General features: G+C 34.5%; 2 protein-coding genes across 2 annotated transcripts in view; one reads left to right on the top strand and one right to left on the bottom strand.

Annotated features, from left to right (window-relative positions):
- ZFYVE1 (Zinc finger FYVE domain-containing protein 1) overlaps positions 1 to 2,248 on the bottom strand; it is a 28,660-nt gene extending 26,412 nt beyond the window's left edge. Inside the window, exons 1-2 of the mRNA XM_012938765.3 lie at positions 1,963 to 2,248; positions 46 to 221 (exon numbers count right to left, since the gene is read on the bottom strand). Of these exons, the coding sequence (XP_012794219.2) occupies positions 46 to 221; positions 1,963 to 2,077 (291 nt within the window). The 5' untranslated portion in view covers positions 2,078 to 2,248. The remainder of the gene's footprint in view (positions 1 to 45; positions 222 to 1,962) is intronic.
- A 13,266-nt stretch (positions 2,249 to 15,514) lies between these two features.
- The window catches only part of GLRA2_1 (Glycine receptor subunit alpha-2), a 45,434-nt gene continuing 41,083 nt past the window's right edge, over positions 15,515 to 19,865 (top strand). The window contains exon 1 of the mRNA XM_051209168.1: positions 15,515 to 15,584. The gene's annotated coding sequence lies outside the window, so the exon portion shown is untranslated. The remainder of the gene's footprint in view (positions 15,585 to 19,865) is intronic.

Genomic DNA, 19,865 nt, shown 5'->3' with positions numbered 1-19,865 from the left:
TAGTTTTATGATACAGTAAACCTTTGATATGAGAAATTCACTAACTAGAACACGTTCTTCTTCGTCGATCAATCGAACAGAACATGGAGGTTGAGGACGGGTAGACAATTCATCTGCCTTGCTAACGTTCTGATGCTTGGATGATAATTTGGTGCCTTTTCTCTTGGTTTCCTGAGGGCAGTTGGTCATTAACGGTACACCGGGAGTATCATCAAGCTCACCTGGAAATCGCAAAAGAAATACATAAGAGTTGACCACCCATCTGAAACTAAAAGTAGTGATCTACTATGGACGATAGTACTAAACATAATCAACATGAACTCAGTAATTCACAACCATTGGAAAGTAAGATGCAAGAAGATAACAACTTATGTCACGATCTATGAGCGCCACGTTGAAGAGTCTTTAAGCAGACCGATGGCTAAACTATATGGTGAAATGAAGTTAAGGCGAGACTAATTTATGGACGAACCAATCTGATTTACGATAACAGGCTTTGAATTTCGGAGCGAAATTTTTTTATCCATTTGGCTAAATAGAGTTTTGGCATTTTAGATTATGTCAGTTTATGATGAAAATCATAAATCTAATTCCTAACCCTAACCACCAACTGTAAATCAAAATCCTTCTTCACACAGGTTTATAACTCTCATTTAACCATAGTGTGTAGATGGACATTCTAAAGGCTACTTTAGCGTCGCTCAAAGGTCATCTATAAATTATAGTCTCACCGAAGTTTACCCCAAGAAGTGACTTTGGAGCAAAGCTATGACACATTGAAAACCCAGACAGCCCCGACAGTCAATTAGTAAATCTGGCATAGACAGTTTTGTTGTAAGCTCTAACCCGACTAGTCCTGTGAAAATAGAGCACCTAGTCGGTGGATATACACTTTTAGTATACGATAATCAGAATACCTTTAGATTGAGTCGATTGAAGCTCTTAAGTTGTAGAATATTTCCACAATCGAATGACGACAAGTGGGTGTATGTTTTAAAATATATCAGAACGTAAATATTTGATTAGTGTGGTGCATATATATCTGGTACCCCCTTGTACCAATATTTATGTATTCAAATAAATAAAAAATAAAACATTTGGTCAATGAACCAATGAAACCAGCTAAATGAAAATGTGCACTTTAATGTCCCGAGTTCCAAATTTTGGGGAAAATTTGGCACATTTTTGGGAAATTTCGGGGTTTGTGTGCCATCTCCCCAAACGTTGGGGACTTCCCCAAAATTGGGAGTTCGGGGTCGGCCATTGGTTTTATTAATTTCGTTAGGCGTCAACCTCTTACTTAAACTATATCTGGATGGTGAGCATACAGTAAATAAATAGAACTTGGGCGACCCTTTATACATTTCAATCTGCAGACTTGGCATTGGTTTTTTGATCTACCCTTTACCATGACTTTAGGTCGCCACCTCGAAAAATCCGGACAAATAAATACCATTACTCATTGGTTACTACCTAGTCCTTTATACTTTTATTACCCAAAAGTACTAGCAACCACTAGTTAAACTATTAGTAACTATAACTAAACCACTTGTTTTTCAAAAACTAATGCAATGGAGCATTCGTTGCTTGGGAAGAAACGATCAATACGCTTTGGCTCGAAAATCCTAAATCCTATTAAGATGGGGTTAGAAATCACAATGGACTGTCTAGAGGTGGGAAATTCGCTGAGTCCCTATCCGGTTATTTCTACGATGAAATACATCATGTTTTCACCTAGTTGCCCTTTCAGAGACCTAAATGAGTGTTTCCAATGACAGCTGACACGATTATTGGTCACCGAGATGTCAGCTGTTACATTTCTGTATGGTTTTAATATGCCTAGAATCACTATTTTCATGAGATAAGCGACTGTCTGCTCACAGATACAGCGAACGTCCTTAACAAAGATCTGACAGTGGACACTAATATTACGAACAAAAAACACCAAAGTAAAAAACTTACTAAGTGCGCTGTTTAGTATACAACGTGTGGATTCACTAAGTTGATTTTTCATTACAACAGTTGGACCATTCTCTCCGCCCCTAACAGCACCGATGCCAACAAATTCCGAATTCATGAAAGACGATGAGTATTATCCTTTATTCGACAGTCTGTTAAATTCCTGAAAACTTAGGGATAACCCTTTTACAACCACAAGCGATAAAATAATTCCTTATTGCCCCATGCGTGGAAATTTTAGTTTGAAGATTTTGAGGCGGAAACTCCGGAAAACCCGCCAAGACCGGTTTGAGACATGTTTAATTCGCTTAATTTTCTTTGTTTTCATTAATTTGACAAAATTAGCGATTTCACCCAAAATCTAATTTACTCAGGCGAACTGCTAATATTTTATTGCATAATACTATATTTAGTTTTTTCTATATCTTCCAACTAGAAGTTTACGGTAACAATAAATTTTAAGAGATTTTCAACAGTCATATATCTTCGTTGTCCAGACTGACAAAAGGCTCGCATTCTTACCAATTTTCTTCGTCAGAAGTAGATGCAAGACGTTCCCCAGTTCTGCTGTTGCTAACACAAGACCGGTTAACGGATAGGCAGTAGTTAGTAAGCACCAAGCTTTGTTAAACACCTCATAGGCAAGAAAACACAACAGAAAGTGAGTGAATTTTAATCTCGCCAGAACATGGAACTTTACGTTGGGATATGTAGTGATCTGGCATGCTCTCCTAAACACTATAGCATGTTCTCTAAAATAGTTGATGTAATCGGTTATTAAATAAAATTCCGCAAGCAGTGCACATTAAGTTGACCAAGTGGTGCAGCAAGACCGAAGCAGAACACTTTGTGTTGTTGGTGTTGGCTAGTCCTAACTCATCGACACTTCATATAGTGACATTAGTTTGATTAATTGGTTCAGCACTGCCCAAAATCAATAATCTTCAACATTGATGCTGACCGTATGAGTTTTGCTGGGAAAACTCTACTTGAAGACACTTACTCACGCATTCACACCATATTACGATTGGGTACACCTTGGTAAGCAGCTCTCACAACAACTAGCCAGCTTAGACCAAACGCTTCCCAACAATCGGTAACTTTGCAAATATATCTTTGAACCCCTTCTTCCCTGACTTGTGATTTGACTGATTTGGTGTCCTTCGATTATATTGGTGTTACGTGTAAATGAGTCCTCCTTTATGTTTTTTCCATCTTTCCACCACAAGAACTGATTTATCTTTATGCACTGTTGTCCTTACGAAAGACCTACATATATACTAACTTCGTTTTGACGTATCGACTGTTAAGGCTATGAAATATGACAAGAAATTCTAGACTGCTTTTCCTTATCAAAAGTACACTTACATAGAAGTGTTTTTCTTCACGGTCTATCAAAATCGCCTGATTCTGTATGTTACATACGGTAGTAAGTCAGTCAAGTAGCTCAACGTATATTTGGTGGCCCTGTAGCGGAAAATAAATCCCCAAAACAAATAGCTCTGTAAGTCTTCAACATTGGATGTTGACCACATTGGTTTTACTGGACTCACCTAGCTGAGGGCACCCGGTCATACATCTGCACCAGATCACAAGTTTGAACGCCGTGCTCAACAGCCCCTGCAATCGCTGGCCAGATTAGATCAGACGATTCTCGATATATTGATAGCCTATCAAATATATCTTCGAACCTCCCTGCTTCTGTCTTTTAATTTCACTTGGTGGGTACGATTCATATTAGGTGTTACTGGTTAGAGCGTTGTCAAACTACGAATACCTGTGGCATCTTCAACCCAAAACCACACTTGGGAGCTTGTTTCTGAAGCTCGAGTATGGACTCTTCAGACTGCTGGTTGACGAATATTTATATGAAATCTCACATTTTCACGTCATTTATAAACTAAACGTGATTTAGTACTGGTTATTGGAAGACTTCAAAGAGAATTGAAATAAGCTTTTCTAAAAGCGCAAGATTTACTGATAAGCCGTAAGCACCCTACTAGGATTAACAGAAGAAATTAGAGTGGACTTATCTAGGTCCTTGTAATGTATTCCGTTGTTGTGACTGGCTTGCATATTAACTATTGATTCCTCAACCATTTTTAGCAGACCTTTCAAAGGTTGTGGAAAATCAGTTTTCGGACAATATTTTTATTTAAGCAATTTTATCATTAATTCTATGGCGTACGGTCTGGTAATTCTGTATTGTAAAACTTTATCCATTGCCCTCTATGGGTCTTTGAACCTTGCAGTGGTAATAAAATTGATGTTTGTGTTCAAGGTCTTAATATTTTTAACTTGCGCAACAGAATACAAGGACTTTGCAGTTGTGCGCTACTTTTCGCACTTTGATTCTGTAGTTAACAAGCATTTCATTAGGACAGTCTTCGGAGATCAATAAGGAAAGCTGTCCTTGATGCTCTACAATCAGTGATGAGTGACTCACAATTTAGGGCTGAAAATTTATCGTCTCTTAACAGCAGGTTACAACATCCAGGAATAAAACGTTTTTGTGATCAGTAACATTCGAAATGAAATTTTTGTGAGTTTATTCATGGCGTCGGGATTTAGTGACTCCAACTTAAAGTGGTGAATTTTATACTGCTGTGATGTATGTTGCTTATGTTGATAGACCTAAGTGGTACGTAATACAAACCAGAAGTGGAATGCCTGGTAGAAGAGGGTTGAAAGGATCGAATTGAAGAGGAGAGGAATAAAGACACAGAATAATTGTAGTAAAAATAGGAATGAGGTATATCATGTTTGGTTCTCACATTTTACGAAAACACTCCGTAATTTTGCGTCAAATAGTAAATTGGTCTTCCCCACCTGAGTTCTCTTTGACCACACTACCAGTGTCAGAGATTAAATCGTAGAAACACAACCGGAAAAATATAATCGTTTTCGAATATGAAATGGTCTACTGGAAGTTGTAAATAAGGATAGTATATGATTATTAGTATAGCACAAGTTAATGGGCTCTGAATTACAAAGTCCAATATTACTTGCGCAAAAACGAACAGTAGTATTAAAATCGACTGGATTTGTCCCATTTTACCACATTTAAAGCACTAAGCATGACAAAATACACATGAATTATGTGAATGTAATTTATACAGGACAAATATATACCGAACTTGTGCTCACCCATGTTACTTGCATTGCAATTCCTCAATGAGTTGTAATCTGCATGACTTTGTTTACGCACAGATCACGATAACTAAGTGATGTAGTGAAAGGTGTGATGTTCTGGAAGTCATTTATATGCACTGCATCATAATTAATACACGCAGTTCTAAGGTCTTGAAAAGAACACTTCGGCATTTGCATAAGCTCTCTCTCCTGACTAGGTATGTTAATTTTCGTCACCAATCGATCACGTGGCTGTACATGGAAATGATCACAAGAAATGCACTTGACAGGTTGTTTCTGAAACTCAAGGATGAATTTCCTAACCTTTTGGTCATTCTGACGAATCATTTCATGTACTTTCCTTTATCATGACTTATCAGAAGTAGCACGTTAAGCCTTGCACAGGAAAGTGAAATAGACGTATTTGGAAATGCCGAATTTCTTGGAAGGCTGCAGGCATTTTCTCCGACGAATGTGAGGAAATGAATCGCAATTTTATCCTGAACATTTTTACTGGTCATAACCTAGATTCCAAACCTTTCAATGTATACTTCGAAGGCTTCACAATTTGAATGTGCATTCAACTGTTCAGTTACAGATTCCATTGCAACGACGATATAATGGTTATAAGTACTCGAATCAATGTACTGACAAGAAATTTGAAAAATGTTCAATTTAAGGTAGGTAGAACCAGACGAACACAAATAAACGTGAAGATGCTACAAGTATTTGAAATTTGACAACACTTTACTGCTCCCAGACATCCCTCTTCTAATGGTCAGGCAGAACATTTTGTCAGGACATTAAAAACTGCTATTGATTCTATCGCCGCTTCAACATTTAATGAACTGGAGAGGAGAATAGATACTTTTCTACTGTAATATGAAAATGCTAAACATTCTGTGACAAAAGAGACTCCATCGTAGATAATAAAAAGGATTCTCCGTTCGAATATGATGTGTTTGGAGTCTTCTGGAGTTATGTGTTATCGTGGAAACGATCTTCGACCAGCCTAGGGGATTGTGGTGAAGAGTGTCAGGAAATCTATAGTGCGAATTCTAGATATCGATGATTTAAACACACACAACCGACATGTTGATCAAATACAATTCCAGGAACCGTGCGAGTCTGTTCCAGTCTCGGTTGTTAATTCTAATACTAATGAGTACATCCTTGATACTACAAAGGCTTTATCCAATACACTGTCGGATAGGCACAGAATGAACTTAAGAAGACGTACAAACGATTACAGACACTCAGACTCCAATTTAAGCTGTGGTGGATGTGGTGTTTGTATGGACTAACTATCCCTTTGTACTCTTTGAATGCTTGATTTCGAATTCTAAATACCATACGTGTATTCGTACTCACTTTATACTTCATGATAAAATTGCGTTATTTCCGGGATCCTTAGTTCGTACTATAATTCAAATACTCCTAATTATCACAGTAGCCTGGGAGTCTGTCTAGCCGTGATGAATATAAAAGATAGAAATGGACAAGGAGAAGAAAGTGTACAAAACTACAAAAAAATACCACAATGTATAGAAATTAAAATGAAGCAATGGTATATAAAGTTACGAGAAGAAACAGACTCACAGTTTACGAATAGGTGTACCTGATGGCGTCGGTCTTACCAATAAAGATGTTACAAGTAACTGAAGTTTGACGACACCATATCCAGTAACGCCTTTTATAATTAAACGTGTCAACCCGGTGAGATCAGAAGTCGGAAGCGAAGAGGTTCGAAGATATTTTTGGTAGAATACCAATATATTGAGAAGTGACCAATGTAAGCTGGCTAGCGATTGTGGGAGAAGTGAAACTTGACGTACTCACTCGTGATCTGATGCAGATGCATGACCGGGTGCCTTCAGCTAGGTGAGTCCATTGAACCCAATGCGATCAGCATCAGTGTCGCAGACTTACGGAGCTATTGATTTTGAGATTTATTTACCGCCTGGATTTCGAGCAAACCTTGCACTGGTAACATTGAAGCGCACTTTTAGCCAGTTTGACGGAAGAACTTTCCACATAATCTTCAACACTTTTATTCGTCCTCATTTAGAGTACGGAAACAAAGTATTCCCTCCCTCACTCCAAAGGGATAAGGACACTCTCGAGCGTATCCAACGGCGAACCACGAAGCCAGTCCGGGGACTCAAATTCATACCTTATGAAGATCGCCTTCAATTCTGGAATTCGCTGCTGACTGAACCAGTCCAAGCGACTTCCCAGGAGTCCTTTAAGAGGAAACTTGACGTATTCTTAGGGATTAAGGATAACATCTTATTATGGTTCATCAATTTCTTTTTTTCCTCTATTATAGTTAATATACCTAAGTTCTTGACTGGAGGTGTCAGTGATCCACTGCTACTAGACACGGAAGCCCGTTAAGCGAAAGCTCCTTCTATTCCGTCCACAACCATTTGAACCATTTGAAACGTATTATGTTTGTAATTCGTAACAAGAGCGCAGTGAAATGTAAGGGAACCATAAGTTCATACAATTACCACAAATTCTTAGAATAGTCCAACTTATGAAAGGCAAAAACAATGAGGAAGACTGAATGTACTGTATTTAGAATTTGAAACAGACACGGAGTAAAGTACTAAGGTGAATATAGCACAGACATTCAGGGTGATACTACGCCTTTCCAAGTAACACCTTTATAATCGTAGGACGCCAAACCAGTCAAATCACAAGTCAGGGAAGAATGGGTTCAAAGATATATTTGCAAAGTTACCGATTGTTGGGAAGCGTTTGGTCTAAGCTGGCTAGTTGTTGTGAGAGCTGCTTACCAAGGTGTACCCAATCGTAATATGGTGTGAATGCGTGAGTAAGTGTCTTCAAGTAGAGTTTTCCCAGCAAAACTCATACGGTCAGCATCAATGTTGAAGACTTGCAAAATCAGTTATTTTTAGAACTTATTCAGCACTACCAGCGAATCATAAATTAGTACAAATACCATATTATCCTTGCTAGTTATTCACTACTTAGTCGGGATACTTTTATTTATGACTCATGTGTCCATTTCATTTGTGTTATATGTTTGTCGGGATGGCAGTTGGGCTTTTACACCAGGTGTTTTCGCGCACATGTAACATATTATCGAGGATTCTGGGATGTCGTTATTTGTCAGGTATAAACGGTTTTCTTTCCGTCTCACGTTTATTTTCGTAACGGTTTTACTCGTCACATGACATATGTACCGGTTTTCCACTGCATGGAAGATATATTTTGGTCTGTTGTTGAAAATAAAGGCGAACATAGGGTTCCCTTGGGGTTCTGCCAATCGATGGAAAATAGGGGGTCATGTGTGTATTCAGGGGAAAAGTAGACAAACAAGCGTATAAGTAGGCAATTCCGCGGACATTTAGGCGAAAAGTAGACTATTCGGCGGATATTTAGGCGAAAATCCGACAATTTGGAGGATATTTAGGTGAGAATTCAGCGGATATTTAGGCGAAAATTCGACAATTCGGCGGATATTTAGGCGATAAGTCGGTAATTTGTCGACAAAACGGCGAAAAAGGGGAAAATCCGCATTATTTCCCCCGGACAGGCGAAAAAGGCGACATTCTGGCGCGTTTTCCCCTTTATTTCCCCTTTCGCTACCAAAGCATTCACCCCTTTATTTCCCCTTTTTGGGTTGCTTGGGATTTATCGCAGTTTATTAGTAGTTTGACATATTTGTTGCTGAGAATCTGTGTGAATGTTTAGTAAGCTTAATGTGGTTAATTGTAACATTACTAATTCAAGCTAGTGGAATTCACCGTTTTTCAAGTCAAAAATAAACAATAATCAGGGTTTATATGGAAAAATGAGCGTTACGAACTTTTACATATGATTCAAGTCCTTAATTACGGTAGTGTTGAACGTGGATATTGTTTGTAAACTGAAGGCTGAAGCAATTAAGCTAACCGACTGGCATAGTAAACATGGTATAAAGTAAACTACCGGTAAAGAAAACAACCGGTCGCCGTTTTCATCTTCTGGGATTTGATGAAATATCCTTGCTCCCCCATTCTTACACGGGACTTTGATTGGCAATTAATGAATTTAAACCTTAAAAGTTAGGACGGGACTATATTTTATGGACGGCGTTTGAACGAATTTTAAGTGACCTTGAAGAATATAAGCCAATCAGAAGAGAGTTAGTATAAAGTAAAAATACATTATAAAAAACTCATAAATTACAGTGGATATTCTCCTTTTACATGATTTAAAAACTTGTCAAAGTTAGATAAAGGTTCAGATGTCCTAAAATCATAGTGCATAGGGTTAGGGTGCACAAACCCAAGTCTATGGAAGCATCTATACGCTTTCCAATCATCGGTATAGATCGTGGTGCCAGGCTGGACGAATTCCTTTATGATTGGTATTATTGACAGTGCCTGAAGGTTTCTCACTCTTTGAAAGTGTTCCTTTTGGATTGAACGATCATAAAATCTAAGTACCTGTCAAGTATATTTACGGGAATGCTACTTACCCAATCTTCCTTGATAAAACGTCCTTTGTTGTATTTTCGCTTTCTAACAACTGTCTCATCTATTTCCACTATTCTTCCGACTCCTCTAAATGATTCATGTCGTGTCATTTTGGTTGCACATATATCACGGCAATATTCGTACCACTGAATGGCTGAAATTTCCGTAACATCTGCAAAAGCCGCAGCTAATGTTACTGGAGACGTTATGATCCAATTTGCAACAATTATCATGATTTGTCTTAGTCTGAGTCGTGATCGAGCAAAGAAAGTGCCATTTCAAGCAGATTTTTTCCTCTAACATATAGGACAACGAAATAAAATTTCACCACGGTAGTCTGCACATCGTGCTGCAGTCATTTGACTGCCGCAGTTACAGATACAGGAACTTCTTAATAGTCCCACCTGTTGTAGTCGTTCAACAATCACCTCTTCACTAAAATCTGCTGTAAAACGATCGTATGTGAGCATCACGTATTGAACTTAGCGCCGTGACCTTGAAATTTCTCAAACGTTTCTGATTGGCTCGTCCATAAATTATGGTCTCGCCGTATGGGTAGTTTGAGAAGGGATAAAATTATTCTTCCAAACTTTTTGGAGCTCTTTTAGTGCGCGATCAAAGTCATCCCAGCATGCGAAACGCTTGTTCAGTATCATACTTTGAAAAGCATCACAGAAGTTGACTCAAATGTCTCTTGAGCATGAAGCACTACAAACAGAAATCATTATTTATAAAAAAGTTATTCCTTGAAACAATAATAACCCAAGGAAGTACTACAAATATTTAAGATTTACCGGTGGCTTGACATTTCGTTGAGGTTTACTACAGCAGTTGGGATTACAGATCAATTTACGAAGTAATAATAGGGCCAACATGTACCCTACAAAACAGAGGACGCTAAAATGATGCTTTTGGCAGTTATTTTGTGCTTTTTAACACAGCAAAAGATGACTTAAATATGAAAAAGCTTGATACCCATGCAATCCAACAAACCCACGGCCATCGAAATACGGAATGACCGCCTCTTTTCAGACCGTTCAAGGTCGTTGAAACAAAAGGGCGGGCAGCTTGAAAGGGCTCCGACGTTTTTCCCGTGCCTGTCGGGCCGGCCAATAAGATCTTACGGGGAAGCCACATCACTGTCTATACTCACTCATTGTATCGTGACAATTAACAATGATACTTAGTACTGCTAAAGAACACATTTGTGCTGGGGATAGAATAATATATTTAACGTGAATAATAATGTTACACATAAGAGCCATGTCTGTAAGGCTGAGCCATGCCATCTGATTGAATGGATGACTCCAAGTTCACCATTGCCGACCTTCTCCAAATGTTACATGTCGAATATACATCTTTTCAGTCATTATATGCTTGGCTCCGAAGACAGTGTGGTTAGGAAACAGTGCCACTACAAGTATCCATCCGAATATACTGTCGCAGTGAAGAAACTTATATATACAACGCAACATCCTAGCGAAACGTCTAAACTGATGCAGTACTACAAGTTTTCATAACGAAAAGGGCATATATAAAGCAAACACCTATTTGATTTTTAATTTTCACAAACAGTTACCCGTTAAGATTATCGGTAAATCTCCCCATGGAATTACGAAGAAGACAAAAGTAAAAATTGTGCAAACGTTTATTGATGCACCATTACCATAGGTACAGTAAGAGCAACATTTGATTCAGAAAAATCAGTTTACAAGTTGGATATATAGTTAAGTTAAAAATGCTACTACAAAGAACTCCTTATGGTAAACAGTTCCTGCCACGTCTCCACACTTTGCTATATCCCGATCCGTATTTTCTGTCCTAAATAATACTACACAAAGACAAGCGTTAGATAAACTACAGTCTTACCTACTTGTTGATGATTCTTAAGTAAAAAATTGGTTTCCTTGGGTCTGTACATACTGTTTGCTTCGTCTGGCTAGTCAAATTGCTGTTATTATGGAAGGTGTGAGGGTTATCTATCTTCCATAGACTGCAATGTCTAATAATATCATGAACTATACAGTTTATATTTCGTAATTGATCGAGCTTACCCGTAAGAGTTCATCCTCTTATGTATGCCAGTAGCATATGACTGCAAGGACACCGGCAGGTCAAAATTTATCCACGATCCAGATTACATATGCTCGCAATGCTTTTTGATTCCAGGCAAGTAGAACAGGACGCCCTCGACCAAAATCTTCCCCTAATTTTGCCAAAACCGGACAAAAGTTTCCCCAAAATAGGAGATTGAGAAATTACGAAGCAACAATCGATTCAACGTATGTACTACAAGACAGATAGAGATAAATCAATGTTCTTCGTAATGGTGTTGTGGTTTTGCGGCAGCAAAAGACCACTTAAATATGAGAAAACCTGATATTCGTGCAACCCAACGGACACCCTATGAAGTCGCGAAAATTGAAATACGGAATGACCGCCTTTTGCCAGGCCGTTCAAGGTCACTGAAACGAAACGGCAGGCGACTTTGAGAAGATCTGACTCTTTTTACCGTGCTCTGTTTGCCTGTATCCCCTATATTATTTACTGATAATTCACTGAGTAGGTATTTTACTGCAAGAAGTCCAAAATGTTTGGAATCAGGATTGATGATTTTCGTAACTGGAGAACTGTTTAGTGATAAACTCGCTTACGCGAATAAATTAAAATAACACATTCCGCTAAGAATGTGATATGCGCTTCCTATGAGAACAGATATAAGTATGTAACGGACTACTCAATAAAGATGTTCAAATGATGCGTTTAATCTACGATTTTCGTATTTTATAAAGCCACTGTGTGATTGAGCATAAAACAATGAATTCGTTTGCCATACTCGGGGTTTCGTTTACTACAGTAGTAGTGGCATTGAACGATGTTTTTTTCCAGTATAAATAGCCTGTTCTATCTAGAAGTCTCAATTGTATCTAATGCAGACATGTTAAATGAGCATAATTCTGTAATACGATATCTAGTTGAGAATATGACCGTCAAGTGCATTAAATCAGTTCTATTGGTTAACTTGTACTCAGTTGTGTGATTAATTTGATTACCTTGTATATGATTCTTTCCAATATTCGTTTGTCTGGTTGCTTGTCTATCTCTTTATTTTTTAGTCATAATTCACTACCATAGTGACCTAAAAATACTCGGGATATACTGACTAATTGACATTCTGGGCAGTTTGTATTCACATCATTGCAATGCAGATTATAGCAATCAAATCCATTATTGGATTTATTTCACTACAATACAATTGCTGGATATTCTGTTTCCAGTGTTATATATATATATATATATATATATATATATATATATATATATGCTTGGTAGCATGTATATGCTTATCTACTTATGTGCATTTAACTTAATATTCTTCGAGTCAGTATATTGTTAGGTTCCAATGCTTCAAACATTTGTTGCATTTCGTACTACCTATCCGCCCTTACAAATCAGCATATCTGAAATGAACCTGTCCTAAGTTCAACCAGATTTCAGAATTTTGTAACTACGCTTTAATTACCATGATCAGTCTACAGAGAAAATACAAATAAGGATCATTATTTCATTGGTATCCATCATTTTCATTATTAAAGAGTCAACACAGTGCTAAACATTATTATCAGTATCATTTGTGTACACATAGTTTGAAAATCTTGTTTAAACTTTCACCGATAGTTTTAAAAACAAATAACTTTATATTAACTATCTACTCATCTTATAATATTTTTCTTCTTACTTATGAAGAGATCATAGATATCCATTAATCGAAATCTCTTCTTACACAATGACCCCAAAACTAATAATACTAGAAGTCAAGAACGTATTAATACATTATTAGATCTAAATTCAATGTCCCTTAGTGAATGGGATGAAGTGCATTTAAAAAAAGTACTAAATAAAATGTTCTTTGTAACATGTACTTCAGTTTACAATATACCATTTTGTTTTGTTTATGTTGGATAAAAATACAAAAAGAGAATATCATCTAAAAGATAAATCGCTATAATATTTTTTTTGTGACTTAATGCGATAAATGATATTTAGTTTGTATAGGAAGTTTGGGTCATATGTCATTTGAGACCTAAAAAAACATGTTCCATTCATGTCAAAATATATTATTATTAATATATAATCATTTATTTTCTTAAAAGATATATATGTAAAGATTTATTTGTTGTTATCTGTTATGAATTCATTGTAAGAAAGTGATATTACAATATTTTGATCTGATCCATTACTTTAAACATGTATATTAATATATTTTAACAAAAAAGGTATTCAGTTTCCTAGTTCAAGTAGTAGTTTGTTCTGGAAGTTTCTAGAACATTTTATGTAGATTATTATATTAGAATACTATTTATAAGAAAAGTGCATTCTTTTGTGGGTTATTTTAAGTTTCTTAGTAGTATGATATAAAAATAGTATTGGGCTAATACAGTTAAAGGATAATTAATGAACTCTATTATTTGTACAATGATATTTTATTTCACAACATATAAAAATGGTTAAACTGGTTATTTGTATGAAAATAAAAGTTGTAAATATAACTGGGAAATTTTTCAAAATCTTACAGTCTATTACTTACATTATAATTAGTAGATTAGCAATTGGTAACATCGAATTTTTTCAACTAAACAGTCATTAAGAACCTCAAATAATGAATAGCTTTTACGTCCTAGCATTGGATTTCTCGAAAGTAGACATTAATCATTCTCTTGAACTTGGGACCTCAGGACTCGTGACGAGTAATTAATCTTCAGACAGCTGAGATGAAAATCAATGGTTCATATTTTTAACTCTAGTCAATTTGGAATATTAGGTAACCATAATAGATTGTCATTGGTAATACAAAACTGATCTTCATTGCTTCCTGGTTTTCAATGGCTGTCCACTTAAAAATATTCAGTGATGAAAACTACGAACTGAACAGTTTTTACAAATCTAATTTAGTATCAGCGCTAAACTTTAATTGTAGATCGACAGTAAGAAGTCGAAGCGGTTAATAAATAATTTATCTACTTTACCTATCACCTGGAAGTAATGGACCCAGATTTTCTGATACTTGACATTTCTCACAAAAGATTACCTGTGGTCACATGATAAGTAATGGGATTATAGCTCTTATCAAAGTGTTCCGTTCAATCTTTACTGGTGTCATATAAGACCAAGATTCTTTAACTAAATAATAAACATTAACAAAGTTCGTATTTAGTCAGTCATTTGTGCTGATCAGATACTGTCGGTAAATATTTATGCTCCAAAAACTGACCAATTCTCACAGATCAGCAAGTTTGGCAGAAAAAAAAGATATCCCATTTATTTTTAAAAGGTATATCAATTAAGTTCGAATATCAGCCTGGTATTTATTACGATTTCATTACGAATTATTAGAAATTATATGAAATACTTATGGGAAAAGGTTATCTGATACTGTCAAAATGTTTATTTACTATTTATCTACATGAAAATAACTAGTGTTTATCCATGTAAATTACTGATATATTAGTTGAATCACCATCTACCTATTCTTCTTCTTCCATACTAATTTCCGAGAATTATTAATGATTCAATAACATATTCCTCCCATAATAACATAACTTATAACTAATAATTATAGAAATCAAAATGTTTTGGATTTTACTTCCTTTTAGTAACTAAAGAATAATGGATTTTATGGAAAAAATTGTTTACTCCACCTTACTATTTATTAACAAAAATCTTGATTTTGTGAAGAAGAAATTGCTTTAATTACATTGTTAGATAAATACTTGTTTTTTTCTTCTTCTGTTCTTTCTTTCATATACTTTCTTTTTTAAACAAATTCAGATTGGATTCACCCAATATCTTATCAGGTTAAATGTACATAATTTATAAACCAATAGGGTATAAATATATATATATATATATATATATATATATATATATATGCAAAAGAAGATGGCTCACACTTTCAGTTTATAAATTAATAACTTTTGCTATCATTTGTCAAACTGAAATGAAGTAAGTCTTTAGTGTATAAAATTATAAGAACGATACCTGTCTACTGTATTGAACTAAATAATGAAATATACTGATTAAATTATTTGTTAAAGTATTCTTATTTAAATTAATTATTATAGTGTTTACATTACGCAAACTATTCTATAGCTTTAAATATCTTAGATATTATTGAAGTTCATTGAAAAGTTGTATTTTATGGTAACACTACGTCAAATAATAAAATCTTACTGAATTGATTAAGTCTCATGATCTTTAGATTAAATCTAACAACCTATTTCAAGAATGATGAATTTCAAAGTTTGTTTTTAAAATTGTACTGATATGTTACTGGTCTTGTTATGTAAAGAAAAAAAATTTCGTTGCTTAAAATAATAATCCTCTGTAAATATTCATTTTAATCTGAAATTTATTCAAAGAGCAATGTACTGAATAAGCTACTGCTACTTAATTATAATTAAAAATGTAAGGGATTATGTTTGGATAAATAAAATTGAAAAAGTAGCCACTTTTTTTGTGATCAATGATCTAAAATAACTGGTAAATATGTCTTTATATGATTGATCCGGTTTGATCTCATAACCCAGAAATGTCAATCAGTAATAATATTTTCACTATGAAATATAATATACAATATTGTGCATTACATTACTAATTTCGCATTGTTTAATGATGATCCTAGCTACTAAAATCATATAACAAACCTTTTTAAATGAGACATAAACGTTTATTTATTAGCCTTGTAAATAATAATAATAATAGTAATAATAATAATAATGTCCTTTGGTAAACTGAGAACATTAATTAATTTATGTAACAAACTTCTTTGAATCTATTTGATCAAGTGGTCTAAAACAATATTTAATCGAAGTTGGAAAGGCGATCAGATAATTTGAATAATAATTATTTAAAATTTACATAAATTTTCAGAACTAGTTGAGTAAAAATTAAACAATCAGTGTAAAGTAGATAAAATGAAATCACAGTTAAGTAGAAATAGGATGAAATAATAATAATAATCATGATAATTGGAAAAGAGGTAATCAAAACTTCTCAGATCATTACAACAATCATAAATATTTAATAATGAGTCTCGAATAAGGTAACTCATGTACTATCATGTAACTTAAGTAATAGGATAAACAAGTAATACATCCATGTTGATTATATAGTAGACATATTAAACAAGACAAATCAATTTTTAAAAAAAGTGTATAATAGATTCTTACACAATAAATCATATTTCCTGAAAAAAAAGAAACTTAGTCAAAAACAATGGACTTATCATTGGTATTGAATATATCAGACTAAAAACACAATAGTAAATAATGTATAAGCTATCAAAATAAAAACTACTAATAATATCATGTTGTGCAATCTGAACAATTAGGTTAAACTTTCTATTAATATTTATAAAAGCTTCATTATTTTTATTAAATTAATCATCGAAGGCAAATCTATTGTAATGGACAAGAACACAAGTGGAGATAACCAATTGTCTAAAACTACAACATATAGGATCCCCTGGTAAAATATGAAAACCATACACTGAATACTTCATTTTCAAATTACCTTCATTTGTCCTTCATATTCTGTGTGATTCTTCCCTCTACAGTTCCTTTCTACTTTCTCTTCTATTCTTTTTAACTCGATCTTCTTAGCTTCCTGCTGTCAGGTTTTCCAACTACAACTGGTGTCATACACTATTTATGTTTATCGACGTAAGTAGCATACACCACAGTATTTAAGTTAAAACTGATAAGTTTACTTAGTTAAATGAATATGCTCTTGTAAATGAAATAAAGTGTGAAATAAGATTGGTATTAAAACTATTGAAACGAGATTTTAAAAATTTTAAACAGTTTATATGATTGATTTATTCTTTTTTAATAATTTTAATGGTTGAGATCATGAGCCAGTTGAAGCTAGACCACTATGGAAAACCTGGAAACACTGGATGGCCGTTTCGTCCTATTGTGGGACTCCTCAGCAGTGTGCACCATGACCCCACCTTGCTAGATTCGAACCCGGGACCTATTGGTCTCGCACTCGAGCGCTTAACCACTAGACTCCTAAGCCGGTCGGCATTCAACAGTGTTAATATCTAACTTCAACTAATCCACGAAATTGAGCGACACATCCACTATTGTCTTCAGTGAGTTACTATCCCACAACAGACTCGGTTACTACACAAAAACCGAGATTTTTCATAAACTATATAACCAGTAAATTACTATGAATACTTTATAAAAGTAGAAATGGAATTTTTCTGTAATATTTCTAGCATTTACTTTGGATAAAATTGAAAAACAAAAATGTCATAATTTAGATTATAGATAAACTGAACATAATTTTACTCATGATTATTGAATAACTTTGAAATAGTAGTTTGTAAGAATACCAAGTTTTTCAATGTGCTTTTTTTAAACATTAACTCCTCAAAAATTAGTTTTATTAATGTTAGTCAATAGGAAGAATTATCTTATTCGTGTCTGAACGAGGTAATCGTTTATTGTTTATTTTACCAGTAGTTTGATTACATAATCCTGAGAACCGTCATGAAGTGTTAACATATTTAAACCACTTACTACTTACATAAGCATATCTAATTTATATTACATCATTTATCTATTAAAAGTAGTAGTATCTCACATGGGGCGACAAAATAAGCAATTAGGCACTTTATAGAAATATTTCCTTATATATGTTAACTGTCAAATACATAGCTTTTAAACAGCAGAGAAAAACCGTGCGTAGTATTAAATCAGAAGGAATATAAATAGAGAAATGGAAAAATAACTAATATATTTGCAATATCCCAATGAATAGAAAAATTAAATTTTCTAACGTTTCGTGACTCAGTGTAAGCCACTTCTTCAGAGAATAAATAACTAAATCAAAATTATTCCAAGTTTAAATAGTACAAAGGAACAATGCAATGTGCAATCAATAAAAAAACAGGTCTGAACAATCTGATGTCATGTCATTTCGGTCAAAGTGATTTATAAGCGACATGTATACAAATTTGTGTGTGGGTGTGTGCAAGGTCAGGGATGAAAAATATGATCTTTGTGGTACGAAAGGATAGAGTTTAATTTGTATGTACGATAATAGTATGAAATGTGAATGATATCAGACATGGTAGCTTGGATAGACAGTCCAAGTCGGATGTATATTGAGGCCTTCTTTTCTATTGAGAGCAGTAGGATTAAGCATTATATAGAAAGCTTCAGCTACTCTCCTATCTTTTTAGTCGGAAAAACGTTTTTGTAATATTTCTATTTTTTTTTAAATCGATTTGGTGATTGTTGAAAATGGCGTGAACTGATATTGCCGATTTAATTTGAGGTCTATCCAGTTCTACGGGATTATTAAGTGGTTTCTTTGCGTATCTAATATGTTCTTTGGCTCTAGTGGAGATTTCGCAAGACGACTCTCTAATATAGAAGGCATCACAATCGACATATCCTAATTTATAGATGCAGTTCTGTGTTGACATAAATGGGAGTTTTTCTTTTAAGCGAACTAAAGTATTTCAAAGTGTGTTCGTTGTTTTTTAATATACTTTAATTCTGTGTTGTTTTAAAATTCTCTGAAGTTCTGTTGTACCGTGGCGGTATGATAAAACTGCAGTACCAGTCCATGTTATTTTATTTGAATTATTATTTAGCAGTGAAACGTCTCGTTTTAATGCACTTTAATCATTTTCCTATGAAAATTATTAAATTGTAAGATGTTAATTGCATGTTTTTGTTCCTTTTGTTTGTCCTCTTCCGATATGATAATCTTGCTAGCTCTTCTAAAAAGATTTAGGGCTGGGGAGATCTCTACACTGAAAGGATGTGCTGAATTGAAGTGAATACAATGATTTAAGGGTGTATGTCTTCGGTAGATGGATAGATTTATAATTCCATTTAGATTTCACTAAGCAATCTAAAAATGGTAGCTCACCATTTCAGTTTCCATTGTCGTTCGTAAATTTGATGTGAGATGAAAGTGTATTGATCTGTTTTGAAAAAGATCTTAGACGAGTCTTTTTTATGACAACAATGGTATCATCTACATGTCTAGGCCAAAGTCATGATTTAATGTCATTGGCAAAAATATTAGATTCTATGTGTTCCATAAGCACAAAAATTATCAATTCAAACCTTGTTAATGATACCTATAGAGGAATGGAAAGTATTATGGTATTATTGGCTTAAAAAGCAATTTTCTCAATAAAGAAAATACTTCAGAAGACGTTTTGAACAGTGAAAAAAAATTGTGTCTATGTAATACATA

This window comes from Schistosoma haematobium, chromosome 1 (assembly GCF_000699445.3).
Source record: "Schistosoma haematobium chromosome 1, whole genome shotgun sequence".
Taxonomy (NCBI): domain Eukaryota; kingdom Metazoa; phylum Platyhelminthes; class Trematoda; order Strigeidida; family Schistosomatidae; genus Schistosoma; species Schistosoma haematobium.
This window is presented reverse-complemented; position numbering and strand designations above follow the sequence as displayed.